This window comes from Pipra filicauda, unplaced genomic scaffold, assembly GCF_003945595.2.
Source record: "Pipra filicauda isolate LSUMZ 115617 unplaced genomic scaffold, ASM394559v2 scaffold4_size7858003_pilon, whole genome shotgun sequence".
NCBI classification, from domain to species: Eukaryota; Metazoa; Chordata; class Aves; order Passeriformes; family Pipridae; genus Pipra; species Pipra filicauda.
Genome location: NW_024104643.1, coordinates 6,540,225 through 6,560,856, shown reverse-complemented (window position 1 = coordinate 6,560,856; position 20,632 = coordinate 6,540,225). Strand labels below are relative to the sequence as shown.

Genomic DNA, 20,632 nt, shown 5'->3' with positions numbered 1-20,632 from the left:
GATACCTGACGTAGGAGAAAAGGCAATTTTATAAAAAGACTTGAGCACCTGCTGTTCCCTAGCGTGGGTGGGTTTGTTTTTATACCCCATTTGAGTGCACAGTTCATCCTGATCAGCTTTCTAATGTGACACTGCTTTCCAGTAGTAAGAATTTTTATTTAGTAGTGTACTTGATTATCACACGGCCATAGAGAGCATGTGCTAAGCATGATCCTTGTCTCAATGTACAAAGATTGTTCTGCTTTCTAAAATTTTTATCTGTTGATTAGTCCAGCTTTTTATCTAGTTCCTCTTGCTGAAGGCTTGATCTGTGAAAACTGGTGCAAAGCCTCCTCTGCGCAGCGGGGAACGATGGTTTCAGGTTGTTCTGTTGTGTTGCCGAAATCCTGGCAGAACCATTGGTGCTCACATCTTGGTTCCCTGTAATACCAGCTGATAACCCTCTAACAACATCAAATCCTGCAAGCCAGCTGAAAACATGTCCTTTCCTGGGATGCTTCTGCCCGGGAAGTGCTCCCTGCGCGGGCAGCCCTCCCTTGGTGCGCGTTGGCCTGGCCACGATCCCGGGTTTCCATTAATGCTGCGTTACGTCAAACGAGGCATGGGCTGCGTAGCCCGTGCTCTGTCCCCATTGTGGTTTTGGGTTTCACTGAAATCACAGCTCCCTTATTTTACGCCTCAGTTGTGCTGCAGCAGCCCCCGAGTGGGCTCAGTGCCGCTCGCAGCCGGCGCTGGCGCTGGCTCGTAGCAGATTCCCAGTCACGAGCTAATTACAGCCGAGAGAGGAAATAAGAGACACTTCAGATAAAGCATCCTTCCCAGCTTGTGGTTTTGAAGCTGGAATGGAAAGGGCCTGGGAAGGGATTATTAACGTGCATAAATGGCACCTGAAGAATGCAGTGTTAAATTACTGCGAAGCTGTTGCAGCTTGGAGGAGGAAGCTGTGATCTGCACATCTGCCATTCCTTGGAAACACTTTCCACTTGTGACTTTCCCATGTGACCGCGGCCTGAGCAGCTGCTGCCAGGTGCCTGGGCTCCCTTCCTCTCCCTCTCCTCCCTCCTGCAGGCTCCCTCAGTGGAAAATAGATCCATGCTTACGAGGGAAATAGCTGCTTCTGATGTGTTACTGCTTCGTGCGCTTCAGCCTGAGCTCCTCACAGCCTTTGGGTGTCCCTGCTCACACTAAACCTCGAAATGGAAGGCAGTAAGCAAGCTGGCAGAAAGGATGGAGTGCTTCAGGAGATGGTTTCTACTCACCTGCCCTTTGTCTGAACTAAGCCATTACTACAGTACCTCTGTAGATGATGTAATCCCTGGTTCTGCCTGTGTTAATATGATCTCCTGCTATACTTTGTTACCTTGAAAAAACCCAAACAGTGCAGGTTTGTCAGCATTAAACACCTTCAAGAGGTACAAAACTCTTGAGTGCTGTTACAGTGGTTCAACTGCAATGGTCTGGGGGACAAGGAAGATATTTTGTCAGCAGGGCTGGGAATGAGCAATTGCTATGATCCAGTTGTCCTCTTTTCAGGCTAACTCCCCTTGAAGCTTCCCTCTATCTTATGGGGGTTTTCTGTCCTACTTCCATGACTCCAAGCTGGTTTGTTGGCAGAGAGGTATGTGCAGGAAAGGTAACAAAGGATCCACAGTGCCCTGAAAAATGAATGAAGAGGAAATTAGCAGTGTGCATGCAGTCTTGAGACCATTTTTCTGGGTTTCTTTAAAGAAAAGTGATTTTTTTCCCCCAGCTTCGAATTGACCAGGAAGACAGACTTGTGGTTTTTAAATTGTTCCCGGTCCCTCCTAATAATAGCTTTGGGGTTTCTGGAAATAGCTTTCTGATAGAAGGCTGAAACTCCTTCTTCAGGGTAAGGTTGGCATGCTGTTGCCTTCCCTTTTCTTTTGAGATTAGTGTGGTGGTTAAATTGTGTTCCTGGAGGCTCACATACGTATCTGAGCCAAATGAAAGACCAAAGCAGCTCAGCTTGACTGAAGTCAATATCTGAGCAACTTGCTGCAGGAGAGAAAAGAAGTTTCTCTTCTCAGGATTGTTGCTCCAGGCCTTTATCAGCTCATTTCCAAGTGAGCTTTTCTGGGAGATGCAGATTTCCAGCCCTCCAAGGGAGGAGGAGCACAAGCCTTGATGCACAACGTCCAGGTTTGGGACTGAGCTGTTGAAGTCAGAACTGTGGTCCAGTGTCTCAAAACATGTAGGACTGACAAGCCAGGCTGCTGACAAATAAGGGAGAGAAATTTGTGCTCTTTCTTAACATTGTAGCTAGTAGTACACAAAATCAGATTTTTATCTAGGGAATTTCTTCCAGGCACCAGGAGCAGCAGCAGCAGGACCTCAGGGCCAGGCCAGTGCTGATCTTTGGAAAATGAAGCTGCAGAGTGAAACTGGAGACAGAGTTTCCTTGGGTTATCTGAGCCCACATTGCTTGGGTGAGAAATTTACTGCTCACTGCAGAGCAAAGGGGAAAGATAGTCTTGTGATTAAAAAATAAAACCAAAATAAAACCAAAACCCAAGACTGAGTCAGGAATCCAGACTTCTTGATTCTGGCTCTGATGCCGAAAAATCTGAGCTTTAGATTAGATTACATGACAGCTTTTCAATGGTGGCCACTTACTCTCAAGAGGGATGTTATTTGAGCATCTGCTTAAGCAACCCTGAGGTTTTGAAGGTTTTAGCACTTTTTTATTCCAGCTGTAGTCTGTAAGCATTCAGCACACACAAAAAGTGTCTCTGCTTCTGTAGGCCAATGCGATTGTCTTTTTGTTTCAATCTTAGCTTTGCAGATGTAGATTGTCATCTATTAATTTGCTTTTAGTTGTGCTTTCTGTACATCCCAGGGCTCACATATTGAAAGGTAGAGCTTTTGGCTGCTATTGAGAATGAGTACAGTTCTTTGGAAAAGCTAAACGTTTGTCTGTATTTTTTTTTTTTTTTTTACTCTTCTGAACTTCCAAGCAACAGCCACTGCCATGAACTTTACCCTAAAGCACCAACTCCAGTGATTGCAGTGTGTACCTGTACCGTGCTTTGAAGATGCAAATTAGTGTCTGAGTTAAACATGTTATTTCAGGTAGGATTTAAATATCAAATAAGAACAAGAAAGAGTCAGAAAATAAACACAAGCAGACTTACAAAGAACAAAATGGGCCTGAGCCTTGAGTGTGTGTGTTTGCTATGATTTCTCACGTATGTCAGAACCATAGAACAGTTTGGGCTGGAAGGGACTTAAAGCTCATCTTGTTCCACCCCCTGCCATAAGCAGGGATACATTCAGTAGACCAGGTTACTCAAAACCCTGTCCAACGTGGCCTTGGACACTCCCAGGGATGGGGCAGCTACACCTTGGATTGATACACAAAGGCTGGATGATTATTGGCATTGAATATTATTATTATGAATATTGATTGATGTATGTGAAGGTTGAGAAGTACCTCTTCAGTAGTTAAACTGAAGTCTTTGGCAAATGAGGTACCTAATATAGAGATACCAGCTCAGCATTTCCAGACCTTCCTGAGTTTAAAAATTATTAGTAGCCTGTGAGGTTTGTGCTCTTGGACAGTCAGTGAATCTAGTTGGAGCAAAAGAAAATTAAATAGGTGTCTTGAGCTTGACATAGTGATGAATTAACAGGATACAGAAACCGGGATGACAAATCTGAGCAGGCACAGCGTGGATTTCCCAGCTCAGTGTCAGGGTGTTCTGTGTATGTCCCCACATGTCCTGAGCACACTGTGCCCAACACGATCTGCTGGGCAAGAATAGTCTGCAGTTGTTGAGTCTTTGCTCACAGGCAACATGTGGTGCTGTGTGTCTGTCTGCAAGAATTTCTGGAGTGTCACTTGATGTTTAGATATTTTTTCACGGTCTTGTATGAAGAGAGTGCTAGAGAGTTAAAATGAAGCTGGTTTCTCCTCCTGCTGATCTCTTAATGTGATACAGTATGTGAATGTACTGATTTCCTTCAGAGATGGATTTTCGTGCTTTCACTGCATGGCCTTGGAAGGCCCGTGTGTATTTATTGCAGTGGGTTTATCAATTTATTCAGTGTATATTTATTGGAGTGTTATTATTCAAGCTACTCTGAGCTTGAATTATTTAAACCTTTGGCAGGTCCATTCATCCACATAGGACTTCACTCTGCAGCTGCACAGCTGGGTGTGGGTTGGTGTGTTTGTGACTGTGATTCCCTTGCTCTTAATCACACTCAGGCTTTACAGGAGCAGGGTAATGTGCTACTTGTTCTCTGTAGCCCTTGAACATCCAACCCTTTGCAGTCTGTTTTTTATGAGAGAACGAAGTCTCAAAGACTGTATAATTTTTAAAAATCATGCTCTTACTCGGTGTTCCAGGCCTGCTGTTTTTCAGGGCTGTGCTCACCCAGATTGGTTTGGATTTGCACTTGAGCGTTGAAATAACTGAAACAAGGAAACTGCCTTTTTCTAGTAAAGCTTTGTACAGCTCTGTGTGGTCCGGAGGAGAAGCAGGGAGTCCCAGGGAACAGTAGTGATGGGAGTCAGGTGCTGAGGAGGGAGACTGTGAGCAGCCCACGTGAGGAAGGCAGCTTGCTTGGTGCCTGTCCACACTGATTCACACCATGCCTTTGGCTTGCTAAAGCCCAGAGTGACCTCACAAGTCCACACAACCTTATAAGTGTGTATCGAAGGCCTGTAGAAGTGCCAGGCTTGCTGCTTGGCATCCATACCACTGCTGCTAATCCCTGTGGCCAGTTCTTGACGTCTCTATCCGGAGTCTCCTGAGAACGTTTCCTCATTTTCTGGCTTCAAGGGTCAAAGTCATCCTGTGAGAAACCTCACTTTTGTTTGAAAACAGCCATGTATGTGTCTTTCTGGTTGATAAGGAAAGCTTGGAAATGTGATGCGAATTTACCCCCATGTCTCAAAAATCAGAAGGGGGTAGAAGCAAAATAGTAAAGGTTGATTTTCTTCTCCTTGGGGGCGTTTTTTCCTCTATTCTGACTAAAAAATTGAGGCATTTCAACTCTCAGTGCTGTTATCCATAACACCAGAGTAGCAGCAGACCAGTTCTCAGTTGGAAACGCCTTTGTTGGGCTCTTGCCACGAGGATGGGGCTGTCTCAGCCAGGCAGAGCTGGGCTGGCCGTGGTGTTGAGCACAGCTGATGGAAGAGCTCCGGCTGAGGACTGCAGCATTATTCCTGCCTTTTCTGTTTGACTTTGCATAAACACAAGGACATCACATATCCTGTTTGCTCTGGTTTTCCCATCTGTTTGGGAATAATAGAGATCAGCGGTTTTCTCTTCAAGTTCCAGAGATGAGAGCTGCTACAATGACAAACTGTTGTCTGAGCAAAAGCTGACACGGGCACTGCCGGGACTGGCGGCTCTGTTCCAGTGACCTTTTACATGGAGCAGGAGAAAGGGGGAAAGCAGAGGCAGTGGGAATTTATCCTAAAGTGTTGAGCTTTAAGTGTTGCAGCTGTGGATTTCCTCAGCAGTCCAGGCTGATGGGGGTTTTCCAGAGCAGAGGCTTGGCAGCTGTGGTTTTGTGGTATGTTCCTCTCCTGTTCCCCTTCTCCCAAGGAGAGTGGATGATGGGTGACAGGAGACTGTGGTGGATCTTCCTGTTAAGGCAATCCCTTGTTTTCTAGGGTTTGTAATCATCAAAACCCGTGACTCTTTACCGCTGGAAATTGCCTGTATTAGTCAAATCTCCTTGTGTTCCCCTCTGCAAACATGCTCTCTTGTCTTGCAGTGAGCACAAAGATTCCTCGGAAAAGAAACACAAAGACAAGGAGAAAACCAAACACAAAGATGGCAGCTCAGAGAAACACAAAGACAAACACAAAGATAAAGACAAGGAGAAGAGAAAGGAAGAGAAGGTGGGTGTCTCCTGTGGGAGAGACAAGAGGATGGGTCTGGCTTAAGCTGCTGAGTGGTACAAACTCGGTGGGTTAGATGTAGCTTATACTTCCAAGTTTTTATCAACCTGGAGAGAATTATCCCAGTGCTTACCCAGACCCTTGTTTTGTGGAGTGCTAGATATGAACTCGTAAGGGCTTTACTGCAGGTATTGTGAGTGGAAACAGTTCCACAGTGGAGCTGTGTCTGCTGGCTCCACATTTTTTCCCCTCTTACTTTTCACTTTGCCAAGCTTTGGTTCAGAGACAAGGCAGAAAAATCTTAGATCACATTCAGTCCACGGAAGGACAAACTATATACTTAACTCCAATCTGCTGTAGAAACTGGAGGGCCAAAATATACTGAGTTGACTAAAACTTGCAGAAAATGTTGCCTTTTTGGTCTGTCCATGTAGGTCACTACGGACTACAGGGGATGAACATGGTCACAGTGCCCTTTGGTTCCTTCTGCAGATTAAATACCCTGCCTGTGTTGTATGTTGGAAAAACATAAAGTGCTCTGGGCAATGCTAATCAGCTTCTACTTTTTATGTTTTTCAGATGAAATCATCTTCAGGTGATATAAAAATAAAGAAGGAAAAGGAAAATGGTTTCTCCAGGTAAGAAATCAGGCCTGTGATCTGCAGAAAGCTGCAGTTTGACTTTTCTTAGATGCTTAGTGTTTGACTCCTCTCACTTGGTCCTGGGAAAAATTTGAACACTTTTAACCCCTTCAGAAGATATGTATGTTCTTCTCAATTATGGGACTTGGTAGATCTGCTCACCCAGTACCTGGAGGTGGGAGCTGGGGGGTACCTGGTGTCTGCCCACGCATGCTGGGTTTGTCTGAGTGTTAAGGAGCTGAATTCTCAGCCAAGGACAGACTGAACTGTGGGAATGTTGGTAGCTGGATTTGAAAGAACTTCTGGTGAAATTTGGAGTTGTCCCCTGCAGGCAGTCTGCTGGAGACAGGGCCCAGCACAGCCAGTCCAGACTGCCTCTGCTGCATGGGACTGCCTTGTAAAGCCTTTGCAAGGAGTGAGGGGAAAGGACTGATGTGTAAAATCAGAAGTACCTCAGGAAATGCACAGATGTCCTACTCTAGTACTAAATTCCTGCAATAGTCTCCTGGACTTTGGTGTTCTATCAGTCATTACTAAGTGGTCTTATTAAAAACCTGAAGTAAGTAATTGATAGAAGAGTACTTTTTTCTTAATAGTTGACCAAGATCTTTGTGACTTGTTTAAATGCAACCACTGGTAATTTTTAAGGTGCTGTATCCAGTCCACTGACTTACTGAATGTCAGTGGTATGGTGGGTGCAGACATCCAGATTTGCTAGTCAGGAAAAGCTTTCAGTCACGTGTCTCGTTTTATTAATCACTTTAAAAAATTTCAAAACAAACAAAATCCTTCCAGTCTTAGCATGTTCTGTGGATGCAGAGAGGTGGGGAGAAGACACCTGTCTGGTCCAAGCCTGTTAGTTATTCTTTGTGTTTTGAACGTGCCCTTTTGACATGAGTTCCTCCATCTGTTTCGTTTCCCTGCTCCTATTTAAAAATGCAAAGGAAGGAGTTGGGCTTGGCACAGGGAAGAGGCGCCATCTCCAGGCCCTTGGGGGGATACTCTGGAAGTAGCATGTGATGACATTTAGGTGTTTCATGGTGTAGCAGACAGTTAATGGCTTTCTAGCCTTTGCTGTTCAGCAGAATTGCACAATTGTGCCAATATCACCGGGGACATTGGATGTTCCCTTATCAAGGTAACTGATTCCTCTTTAGGTCCCAGAGCAATTTTTCATGTGTTTGAGAAAAGCCTGGAGGAGCCATCACAATTGTGCCTTCTTCAGGGCCAAATGCTGGCTAAGATTAAAGTATTTGTTTTCTTTTTTTCCTGCCCAAATGTTCTTTTACAAGTTCTCCAGAAAAAAAAAAGTCCTCACTCACATGGTTTTGATTTTCTTCCTTAGGACTTGGTATGATGAGCAATGTTACAGCCTTGGAAACAATGCAAGGCAAGGTTCAGCTCGGTCATACATCTCCTTTCTTTTCACAGAATTTTATTTTCCCCCATTACAAAATGTTGCAAAGTATTTCAGTGTTAAAATAGACTAGATAAAATTCCTGGCAACTTTACACGCAGTAGTTCTACATTTCTGCCTGGAAGGGAGAATACATTAGATGGGACAAACACCTCTTTTTCCATGGATGTTTTGCAACTGTCTCCGTGCTGCAGACTCGTGTCTTAGCTAATTACAGGCGATGCAACAGAAATGGTTTCTGAGAGCAGTTTGTATCTCTCTCCCCTGGGCTGCAGCTTCCAGCACTGCAGAGGCTTTAGAGCTCTGCAGGAGCAAACTGCCTTGTTCTGCTTCGTGGACACGTTGCCAGCTGACATGAAACTCCAGAATGCCTCTTGCTGCCTGTGGTCTGTGAAGCTGAAAATGCTGCTGCTTTTTTCTCCCACTCCATCCAGTTGCAAAATCCGCGTGTTGACTTGGAAGCAGAGTCCATTTGATATAGAAATTGCTGATGGAACATGAGTAAGGAAGCCCAACATGGCACTAAGTGCTTCAAGACGTAATTTTGGACTCTTTGAGACATCTTTTTCTTTATGAAGATCAGTGCAATGCTTCTGTGAAATTTAGAAATAATGAGTTTGTCTAAGGGAGTAGTCTCTCTTGCACTCATACTCTGGTTTTTCTTCTTGTTTTACTAATGTCTTGGGACCTTATGGCTGAAAACATTGAGCCTAACTTTGTGGTCTGTTGAAAGGGACAGGATTGTTTGCTTCCCACAGTTTGGACAGTAAAGAGAGACTGATCAATTGAACTTTGCCAAATCTTTGTTTCCTTTTCTGGTTTTCACATGCCTCAATATTTAGTTGCGAAAATATCCCAGGGAATAGCTTTCAAGCCTTTGTTTAGGCAGTAGTATTTTTCTCTCTTAGAAGGCTCAGTAAAGATACTGAGTTGAAACTAAGTAACATCCTATATTTGAGTGCACACATGCATTTTGGTTTGAAGTGTATTTGAAAGTGCTGGAAGCTACAGTTGCTTTTACTGAAAACCTCAAAGAAACAAACTGAACTCTGAGCTGTGGAAATTGATGTTGCTTTAGAAATGGCAATTCAATAGGTATTGAATGACTCTTTACAGTGCCTGTGAGTATTCAGAGAATGACACCTCCCAGGTCCTTGGGGTCTTAAGATGGCAGCACATTCCATGGAAGACATGCCCATTTTGCAGAAGATTATTTCTTAAAAACTGAGCTGTTGCTGGTTTCCAAGAAACATCCTCTTTGAAGTTAGAACCATGTTTGTTTGTTTCTCCCTGTAGTCCACCACGTATTAAAGATGAACCAGATGATGATGGGTTTTATGCATCTCCTAAAGAGGACTCCAAACCCCTGAAGAGACCTCGAGAAGATGATGAGTAAGTCATGGGTGATGGTGACTTGGATGTTTGTTTAGTTTCAAAAAGAGAACACTGAGGCAGCAGGTGGGATTTCAGGTCAGCAGCACGAACTTGTTCAGCTGGGTGACTGCAGGTCTGAGACCAGGCTCCTTATGCTGCTACAGGTTATCTGAGCAGGGCAGGGATGGTATTTGTGGTGTGCAAGGCAAAAAGCCATTACCTGCTTCTGCAGATGGTGCTGGGAAATGTTGCAGAACTAGTAAATAAAAAAGAAGAAACCCAGAAGGCAGATAAGGACAGCGATGAAGATTGTAAAACAGAAATGTGGGCAAGTGAGGTGTTAGTGTAGCTAAGTGGCTGCAGTGGTTTCTGTTGGGCAAGGAAATAACTGCACAAGAGGCAGAAAATGCATTGTCAACCTGTTTGGAGGTGGGGGGAGGTTTGCCTGCACTTCTTGGCATGGTTTGCCTGAAGTCTGAATATGTCATGAGTTATGGTGAGAATTGTTGTCTCTAAATCAAGAGAAAAGCACACATGATGTTTGCCTGATACAGGAACCTACCCAGTGAAATACAGGCCCATTTACATCTTGCTGTGATCTGTCACTGTGTCCAGCCAGCTCTTCAGATAGTTTGACTTAATTAGCAGTGAGGGATTAAAGGGTGGGAAGGGTTTAACCATGGTGGCATTCTGTCCCTATGTGGTATGTCTCAGTTTCCAAGAAAGATGGGTGGGACATCTTTTCTTTTGTGTAATCATTTGATGCCTTCTGTTTAGTTTTGTGTGTCCTCCCATCTCATGTCTGCAATGGAAAGATTAAGCATTGGGGTGGCTCTGTGCATTAGGGAGAGATTTCAGTGTATAGAGCTCATGGACAGTGACAATAAGGTCAAGTGCCTATGGGTGAGAACCAGGGGGAAGGCTTGTAAGGCAGATATCCTGGGGGGAGTCTGTTATAGACCTCCCAACAAGGATGAAGAGGTGGATGAACTATTCCATAAGCAGCTGGCTGATGTTTCATCAGCCCTTGTTCTTGTGGAAGACTTTAAGCTGCTGGGTATCTACTGGAAACACAACACAGCAGAAAGGAGCCAGTCTAGGAGGTTTCTGGAGTGTGAGGAAGAGAACTTCCTATTGCAGCTGGTAAGGAAGCTGAATCTGGAGCACAAGTCCTGTGAGGAATGGCTGAGGGAGCTGGGGTTGTTTAGCCTGGAGAAGAGGAGGCTCCAGGGTGACCTTGTCCCCCTCTACAGCTCTCTGACAGGAGGGTGGAGCCAGGTAGGGGTCAGGCTCTTCTCCCAAGCAACAGCCAAGCCTGGTTGACAAGGTTTGGTCATGGGTTGGACTCAGTGATCTCAGAAGTCTTTTCCAATGTAATTGGAAATTAGGTTGTGTTTCTGTGATGATGTAATTTGCCAGTAGTCAGTTTTACTATTGTTTGAACTAGTGGGGGATGCAAAAGGTGAGCCTTGTGGGTAGATCCCACACTGATGACTGGAAAAAGAATTGGGATAGATCATGCCACTAAGGTTTTACCCATTTATCCCATCCCATGTAATCACTGGGTGGCTGATAATGCTTTTGAGTTGATTCTTTATCAAGGACAGTGTTTGCTTCAGCATCTGAAACTTATGGAGAGGTATTGACAGTAACAGCTTATGGATTTAGGTTTTGTAGGCTGTTGTACTGGATGGGGATTATTGAGTCTTCTGAGAGAGTGGGACATGAAATGATTTTCTTTAGAAATTATGCATGCCAGAAATACTGAGAACTTGTGCACACAAACTTTGTATATGTATGACTTCTCTTTATTATTTGTACTGGGAAATGGATTGCTTTTATCAGCAAGTCTTTTTGTTCTTAGTGCTGACTACAAACCCAAGAAAATCAAAACAGAAGACATCAAGAAAGCAAAGAAAAGGAAACAAGAGGAAGAAGAGGTAATATGAAAGATGAGTTTATGATCAAGAAAAGCCAGGCTATTTGGTGTAGAATTATACAGAGCAGGGGGAATTTCATTTGGGACAGCTGCATGTGGTAGATCCCCACCTATGGGGCAGATGAACCATAATATACAAAATGTACAAAAAGTCAGGGAAACTTTCTTTCCTACTCTTAAAACAAGAGCTGGAGAAGATGCCTCCTGGATATGAACTTCCAGCCTGTTCCAGGCAATTCACAGTCCTTCTGTTAAGCAGCTGTCAGAGGACAGAGGCACCTCACTAACAACGTGGTGATTGCACTGGTGATGTGGCACAGTTCAGAGGCAGAGGAGATGAAACAGAGATTAGAAGGATGCATAAAGAAATTTCTTTGGAGAGGGACTTGCAAAAGACAGGTTAGCAATGATTTGAGACTAAAAACTGCACTCCACGTCTAGCAAAGACACCCTTGGAGGCACATGGTACAGGCACCTCCTGGCACCTTCCCTTCCCTTCAAAGGAGGTGCCTCTACACTGAGCAGACACCAGTATAATCCCAGAAGCCACCTCACAGTGTGCCAGACCAGACACACCAGTGCAGGCCAGGGAGGGAGGTTCTGTAACTAAGCAATCCTGTTACCATGGCCCAGACTTGCCCCTTATCAGGTGGGAAAGAAAAACTGGCTGTGTGCACTTAGCATGTCCCAAGTGTAAAGTAAAAGAATTTGGCTTAAAGCTGAAGTGGGACATGAGCACACTGACTTAATGGGATGATCTAAGAGCACGTTTATGCAGTGAAGCCACAGGAATTCAGTACTTATGTAGCCCAAGAGACAGTCTTTTAGTTTTAACACATCTTTTCAGGGAGTGGGGAAAGACAGTAGCTCGTACTAACAGATTCTTATGCATTTTGCAGGACAGCAAAGCAAAGAAAATTAAAAGCAAAGATAAGAAAGTCCCTGATGCGGACAAGAGAAAGAAGCCGAAAAAAGAAGAGGAGCAGAAATGGAAATGGTAACTATATGTCACTGCTGTAGGCTCCCCCTGCACCTGCACCTCCCTGTACCTCCCATGCTGGCTGAGTAAGCACATCTGGCTTTCTCTTCTGTTGATTCATGGGGATTTGTTCTGAATAATTGGCTTATGTTCTGGTAAGCTCTAAATAAATATCTCATTCACTATGTTCATCCTCTGAAGTAGAAGTGAAATACCTTTTTTGATATCCCTAAAAGAGAAAGTCAGTTTTCTGTGGGGTTGTTCATGGTTTTTTTTCCCTATCTGTGTCATGTAGAGGTTGCCTATAATGATCAGATACCAATATTCTTGTGCCCAGAACCTGCTCCGTGCTGACACTCTTCAGAGCAGTATGAAGGTTTGTAGGCTTGGGGATGTCAGCAGGAATATATTAATAGGTGCAAATATATTAACTAGTATTCTGGTAGAATTTGTCTGTGTTTTATAGAGGGTACAGCATGAGTGGGTGTCCACCTTTTTGTTCTAGCCTGGTGTCAACTGTGCCCCTCAAAACTGCTCCTGCTGCTGGCACACAAATGAAAGTCAGTCAAGTGACCAGTTAAGCTCAGGCTGTTTGGCAAATGAATCCTGAAAATAAGTTTTCAGTGGAAAACACTCCCTGTCTTGCCCAATATCCTAAAGTAACATCACTGAAGTTGTGCTTTCGCCCATTTTTAAATTTATTTTTTAGAAACTATGTAAAATAAATCTAAACTTTGTGGTTCATTTGGAAGACAGACCTGTGCTGCATCAGTAGTGCTCTGTGTAAGAAACCTGCTGGATTTTTTTAACTCTCCACAGTCATTTGAGCTGTTATTGCTGGATTTGAGAAGCTATTACTTGTGTGTTTTGAAGTTTCAGCTTTAGTACTTCCCTCAGTTGAATGCATATGTAGTTCCCAAAAGCATGTGTGTTTTCTGCACTCCTGTATTGTATTTTTATGACCTTTTGGGGATGATGTTTCCTTGAGCATTTTCTTTTCTCAGATCATTGGGCTGTTTTTAACAGATCTATGGTGTTGGGAAATGTCTTTACAATTTTCTTCAATCCTTTCAGGTTCAGTCTTTTACCCCTTTCTTGTCACTCTTATCGCTTCATCTTTAAAAAGAAAAGAATCTTCTGTGGTGTCTGTAGTTTTGCATATTTCTCTTTTATTGTCACAGCTTCCTCAGAACATCAGTCCTTGCATCTTTTTCATATTTGTATACTCTGTTAGAAATTTGGGGTTCAAGCCCTCCCCAGAAGTTCCCTGTTTGTTTGTTTTTTTCCTGAGCAATCCCATTTTTTCTCAGTCCCTTTGACAGCATATTTTTAATGTGCTTTAACAAACGACAGGAACATGAAGCAGTGGGAAGCTACAGAAGGTCTCTTTAAGCCTTAATGATCCGTTGTCTTTTTGGCTTTGTCTCAGCTGCCCTTGCTGGTTCTGTCTAACTTAATATTCTGTTATCCCAGCTCTGTATCCTTGAGCAGCAAACCTTTACTGAGAGCTGTGCTGTTCCCCCCTCACCTGCCTGGGAGCTGTGTTAAGCTCTGCAGTTTGTGCTTTCTGCTGAGGAAAACTGCCTTGGAAAGCATGTTTTGCAAAATTTGGCACTAGGAAGCTGCATCCTTCTGCTGATGCTCCTGTCATCCATCTGCAGCTTTGTATAGCGTGTCTTCGCTGGACAGGGTTTCATCTGCACTTCACTTGTGTCTCTTAAGGGCATTTTATGTTCCATCTGAGTCAATTTTCTGAACGCCTGATACCTTTTTTTGGCTGCTTCCTCAAGTGTTTGCTGCCTGGAGCACTCTCCTCCCCCCTTCTGTGCATCCTTGATGCTGGATGAGCCCAAGGCCTTGCCCTCGTTCCTCACCGTGTGCAGCTCCTTCAGCTCCTTCTCACACCCCATCAAGGTGTGGGGAGTGTGAGATCCAGGAGTGAGGAGTGTGAGATCCAGGAGTGAGGAGTGTGAGATCCAGGAGTGAGGAGTGTGAGATCCAGGAGTGAGGAGTGTGAGATCCAGGAGTGAGGAGTGTGAGATCCAGGAGTGAGGAGTGTGAGATCCAGGAGTGAGGAGTGTGAGATCCAGGAGTGAGGAGTGTGAGATCCAGGAGTGCCCCTCGTGAGCACTTCTCCCACCTTGTGCTACAGCAAGTACATTTCCTTGAAATAACATATCCCTGAGGTATATTCTGTCCTTTCCTATGAATCTTCTCTCTTTTCATTCCACTTGAAAAATCTTCCCCAGCTCTACCTTCCTGAGCCACCCTGGCATTTTTAGGCAGGTTTGATATGGGAATATGGGATTGAATTGGAGAACCTCTATGAGTGATGAGCACAGTTGTTGCTGAATTCAGCAGTAAGGCAGCTTTCTTAATAAGCAGCATTCTTCTTGCTCCCACAAAATCATTTGTGGAATGTTGCTTTAGAACCAGAAGCTGACAAGGGCAGTGGTGCTGTTACACTTTTTCTGTTTGATACTAAATGAGGATGAAAAATTGGCTGAACTCCAGAGGCTCACTTTTACCTTTTGTCTTAATGCTTATATATGAGGTTTAGGGAGGTGACGTTGGGAATGGCAATGGTTTGTGGTCTTTTTGTGGCATGCTTTTTGGGAGTTTGGGGCTTAGAAGCCACCCCATTTGTAGACTTCCCAAAAGGCACAGTGTGCTTCAGCTGTCTGTTTAAACTGCTGCCTTTCTAGTACTCCATTTACACATGTCCTTCATAAAAGAACAGGAAGGGATAGAGGTACAGAATTTCTCATCAAGTAAGTACCAGAGGAATAAATTTTAAAAAGCAAGAATGACAAACCTGACCTGAGAAGTAGTAACTACTGTGAATGATCCCCTTACTCTGTTCTTACTGGAATAAAATTACTCATTGTCAGAGAGAATAAAATGCTGACTGGGAAGAGAGGTGGATGCTTTAGATTTATTTTGCTGAAAGGAGCTGCTGAGTGGGAGAACCTAAGTCTTTGTTTGACAAAACATTTGGATTTGTAGCTTCTAATTAATAAAAATAATAACATAAAAAACCCAAACACAACAATCATTAGGAATGTAAATATTTGGAATCCGTGTCAATATCGGTTTCTTATATCAACATAGTTTACTCAGGCCTTCTTTCCAGCCGGGGAGTGAAGTCTGACATGCAGTTCAGTGCTGAGAGCTGGGATGGGGCACTTTGCTGTTAAAGATGTTTCTGTGCTTCTCGTCAGAAAACATCATGTCCAGTGCTGTGGTCAAAGATGGTACCTTTCTAACTGTAACCAACTGCTGTGTGCCACACAATGCTGTTCCTAAATTACTGATGTACAGACACCAGAGAAGCATTTTGAGTGTCTTCTGGCAGAAACTCTTGTCCCCGTGCAGTGTTTATCTTCTGTGCAGTGACTTTTATCTCAGTAGGGATGAAGCAATCTGTATTTGTGCATCACAGCTCCTGAGAGGCAGGTGGTACATGCACATCCTTCCTCTTCTGCTGTGGCACCTGAAATGGGGCTGCTGCTCCATAGGGCTGACATTAGATGGAAGCTTTAAACTCTTTTTTTTTTTTTTTATTATTATTGTCATGGCTGCTCAACAAAGTTGTCTGGGCAATTCAGAGACTGAAAGCTGTGACAGGTTAATGGTCTTCCAGTTGATTGATCACTAAGGTGAAATAGCCTTTCCCAGCAGGGAATCCTATGCCAGCAGCATGTGGCAGTAATGTTGAGGTAATCGTGGAAGGAGCAGGGAGGGGAGGAGTGTGGAGGCAGCGGCTCAGGCACAGGGAACTGGGAGCCAGAGGGACCATACTGGTGGGACCCTTTTCTCTGCAGGTGAATTGCTGACCCTGTCCAGCTGGAATGTGGGATTGGTGGTGCCCACCTTGCTGTGTTATGATACCAAAAGTATCATTTGCAAAGTGTTTTTATAGGGGTCCTTTAAGGCAAACGTGCAGTTTTCTGTGCTGCTCTGTTCTTCTTCAAGTGTGCTTTTCTTACCCAGAGAATTGGAGTGAATTTAAAATATCAGAGCAGGTTTTAGTCTTTCTTGTCCAAGCAGCTTTGTTCTCATTTAGGTCATAAATGAACATCTGTTTCTTTATCTCTGCCCTTAATGGCATATTGTCCACATCTGAAAGCAGCTGCACAATATACCACATTGTTTGACTTTGCTGAGCAGGCATCCTGGACCTGATGTTAGATCACAGCTGACTCTAATTTGGCACGATCCCAGCTGCTTTACAGGGCCAAATTCTTCATTTTCTTAAGATCTAAGCATTTTCAGCTCTGTGATTTTGCAAGAAGAGGAGCAAGTGGGAGGTGAGGAATATGGTGTCATCAGATAACCTGTGACCCAAGGTGTTCTGTTCATGGACATGATTGTGCTTTTTGAAAAAAAACGGGAGGGGAAAAAAAAAAAGGAATTAAATAGTGACATTGCATTGAGTATTTGTTCTTGCCTGTACCTGGCAAAGCACTGATTGCCTGCTGATTTTCTTTAGCATACTCTCATACCCACACAGTAATAAAATGAAGATTAGGAGCTTAAAATTGTATTGGTTCATATTTCTCTCTTGAAGGTGGGAAGAAGAGCGCTACCCTGAAGGCATTAAATGGAAGTTCCTAGAGCACAAAGGTCCTGTATTTGCTCCACCATATGAACCTCTGCCTGAAAATGTCAAGTTTTATTATGATGGTGAGTTAATCTGTGTTTCCACTTGCTAGGAAGAGAAATAAACATCTCAGGGTATCGTGGCATTCTTCCGGGGACTGGAGTGCTGAGGAGGTGGTTTTGTTTTAGTGGTTTGCTTAAAAGCAGCTCCTCAGCAGCAAAGTACAGGAACAGTCTGTGGAAGTAAAGTGAGCCTGCTGAATTCTGTTCACCGAGGTGACACAGGGATGAACTTGTTCTCACTCCCTTGTGGTGGTGAATCTCTCAGGTTACTCTCCAGAGTGAGTGTCTGATGCCTCAGAGCAGCAGTGTCTGACCAGTGGAGTATGTAATTGTAGCTGCCTCATCACTGCTCACCTTTAGGCTTGCTCTGTTTTCTTTAACCTTAAGAATTGCAACTTCCATCATCTGTGATGAAATTCATGATCATTTGGTGACATGAGCAGAATAGAAGACAATTGAATTTTGATACAGATGATTAGGATCTTGTAGGAGTGAATGGGATGACCCTGGCCTCAAGGACACAGCCCTCTGGTGTAAGTCATGGTCCCACTCCCTGACCACTGCGTGTGGTAGAACTAATTGATGTGGGATTCTAATATCCTGGGCTGACTGGTTGTTAGAGGCTCATGTGGAAGGGATTATATGATGTGATGCCTGCTGGAGCCTGGACTTGATGACCCGTGTGTTTCCTTTTAGTCCTGTGATCATGTTAAATGAAGGATCAAATTAACCCAGGATTGAATTAAGTGGGAGGTATTTAAATGGATGAAAATGTAATTTTTGGTGAAGGGGACATCTGCACATGGAACTCTTCCAGGAGCAACGTGCTGTTTTCATGTGAGGTGACACAGTGTTTTTAAATACAGAGGAATAGGTGACATCACTGTAGGGAGATAAACATACTGCAGCCTATTAAAGACCAGCTCCAAGCAAGTAGCACAGCGATCAAGGAAGTCTGCACACTTCTTTCTTGGGGTTTGATAAGAACTTAACAAGAAGATGGAAATTGTTCTGCTCTGTTGAAAAATGCATGCTCTCTCCTGCTGTCTAGAGAAGGGGAGGGGCAGATTGCGCTGTAGCTCTCCCTTGGTGCAGGCAGCAATAAGCTCCTCGTCTCTCCAGCCATCTATTTCATGGAACCTCTGCAGGGATTTTTGGAACCTCTGCCTCTTGTCATCGCAGAAATTCATCAATAAGCTCAATGGTCATGGGGTGGGCAGGGGATGTCTGGCAAATAAAGACATCACATAAGTCTTCCTTGAGAAACTAGGCGAGAAATCAGAAGTTAGATTTGCAGAGCAGCTGCTGAGAGCTGCTGTCTGTGCTCACAAGGCATTGTCTAATTTCAGGATGATCCCAGGATGATTTGTAGAGCCCAATAATGAGGCTGTGGCTGTGGGCTCACACTGGAGGAATTTGTCCCTGGCCTGGGAGACACTGCCTGTTTTTGTCTCTCATAAGGACTGCTGGGGCTGTTGTTAGTGCCTGTGATAAGGGGAAGGAGCTTGAAATGCTAAAACCATCTTTTTTTAGTACTGTGAGTTAACAAGCTCGTAGCCCAGAGGTGGCTCAAACTTGCATATTTTTCTGTAGATGGGGCAAGACAAGAGTGTAGGTGGTGGCAGTTGCATTTCAGTCATGGCCATTTGGTCTCTCCTGCTTGTTATGACCCCTGATTGCTCTCTGGTTTGCAGTTTTTTAAATATTCATGCCTCTGGAATAAATCCCTTTTTCCTTCAAATGTCCAACTGTGTTACTGAGAGTCTTTTCAAACCTTTGTAAAAAGGAGGCAATTGAGCCCAGTGAAATATATTCTGAAGTGATTAGATAAAGGTGACTGAGCCTTCAGCTGTTTGGGAAAAATACCATTCATTTTAGCCCCATAACATGTTACTAACTCGATAGCCTCTTTCAAACTAAAATTTCAGCCTGGAAAAACAGCTTCCCTTGCTGTCTGTCCCTTCCCCCATTTCCTGTTATAAGCAAACAAATGTGGTATTTTAGGTTACAGCTTAAAAATTGGCAGAGTTACTGTTGGTTTAATTTAATTGTGGAATATTCTCAGATCATTGGGAGGACCTTTTGCTAAGTCCTGTTTTACAAGGGTTTATAGATCTTAAGGCTTTCTAGCTGACTCCCATGCTTTAATTTTGGAGATGATGCAACTCTTGAAAATATGTAGTAAATCAAAAGCGTGGTGGTTTTTTTCCAGGAGCATAGACTGAACATTTTCTTGTGCTCACTTTTATGCAGTAAAACAGTTGTTAAAAAATCCCCAGGTATTGACTGCCTGCCAGCCCACTGGAACTTTGAATATTTCTTGCAACTAGCTGGAGATGTGAGCTGCATGCAAAACCCTTCACAGGGATCCCTGGCACCCCATGTTTCATCAGGAATGAAATCTGGACAAAAAGATGCTCAGTGGGAACGTTGGATGTCGGAGCCACAGCCTGGATGTTGCAGCAGCCTCTTTTCCCCTGTGTTTTGCTCTTCCCTTGCAGCAGTTTCATTTTGTGCTGCAGTCGTGCAGAGGAGCTGGAATGCGACCCCTCCATTCCCCGACAGCTCAGGCTTTCTTAAAAATGACTGGCTCTTTGAGCCTGATGTGGAGATGCAGGAGTGCATTCCCACAGCTGAGGGAACAATTAGCAGCATCCTGAGACGTTTCCCTGCCATGGAGGAGAGTTCAATATTTGGCATCGCTTTCCAACCTGTTTGTAGTGTATCCATAGGAAGGGCTCTTCCTGCCTAGAAATAGCTGAAGGCTGGAAGGGGTGTTCCAAGGCAGAGACTCTCCGTGGGTTGAAGAGGAATACAGGGACTGTATTTCCCATATGTCTGAGTGCTGGAACAGGAGATTTAATAAAATCCCTTGCCTGTTTGACTTCAAACAGCAGTGTCTCCCCAGGAGTGTACCCAGCATGGGGGTGGCTCAGTGGAGGGTTTCCTGCAGCAAGGCCTTTTCCCTTTCCTGCCCTGCGCCTCAGACCTGTCTCACATCAGACTGCTGTTGCTTTTTTTACTGTTTAGATTCCAGAGGAAACTTTTTTCAAAATGTTTGTGATGAAAGTCATGCAGTTGTGCTCTTCTGTTTCCTTCATCCATTCAATTTGCTGTATTATGTAACATTTTTAAGAAAAACTTCTCCGTGGTAAAAATATAATCCTTTAAGTTAGTTACTGTGGCCTCTTTCTGGCTTTGATTCCTGTTTACCATTTTCTTTAAAAAGAAAACCTTTCTTTGTAGGTAAAGTCATGAAGCTGAGTACCAAAGCAGAAGAAGTTGCCACATTCTTTGCAAAAATGCTTGATCATGAGTACACTACAAAGGAGATCTTCAGGAAAAACTTTTTCAAGGACTGGAGGAAGGTATGCATGTTCCTGGCTGCAGTGGCTGTGGGCATGGCCAGTGTCTCCTCAGCACTGGGCAGTGAAAAGGGGCTGCTGTTCCATGCACACAAAAGTTGTCTTGAGGCAACTAAAAGCTGCTTCAGATCTTAGCTGTGAAGTTTCCTGTTTATCCTGTAGTTTCACCCATCATAAATACCTTCCTAAACCAACAAGGTCAGCTTCTCCCAACCAAATATGTCTGTTGTAGCATGATGGGGGGTAGCTGATCTGGCTGTTATGTGCCTTGTGGAAGAGCTAGCTTAATATTAGAAGGAAACACCTTCCAAAGACCTAAAACTCAGGACTTCAGCTCAGTCATCTGCCATAAGAGCAAACCTGTGGATCAGTTT

The 20,632-nt window shown here is 44.0% G+C and overlaps 1 protein-coding gene across 1 annotated transcript in view; it reads left to right on the top strand.

The window, feature by feature from the left end:
• TOP1 (DNA topoisomerase I) overlaps positions 1 to 20,632 on the top strand; it is a 65,558-nt gene that overhangs the window by 33,075 nt on the left and 11,851 nt on the right. The window contains exons 4-10 of the mRNA XM_027732456.2: positions 5,752 to 5,878; positions 6,458 to 6,516; positions 9,233 to 9,328; positions 11,175 to 11,250; positions 12,149 to 12,246; positions 16,799 to 16,914; positions 20,140 to 20,261. Coding sequence (XP_027588257.1) covers positions 5,752 to 5,878; positions 6,458 to 6,516; positions 9,233 to 9,328; positions 11,175 to 11,250; positions 12,149 to 12,246; positions 16,799 to 16,914; positions 20,140 to 20,261 — 694 coding nt within the window. The remainder of the gene's footprint in view (positions 1 to 5,751; positions 5,879 to 6,457; positions 6,517 to 9,232; positions 9,329 to 11,174; positions 11,251 to 12,148; positions 12,247 to 16,798; positions 16,915 to 20,139; positions 20,262 to 20,632) is intronic.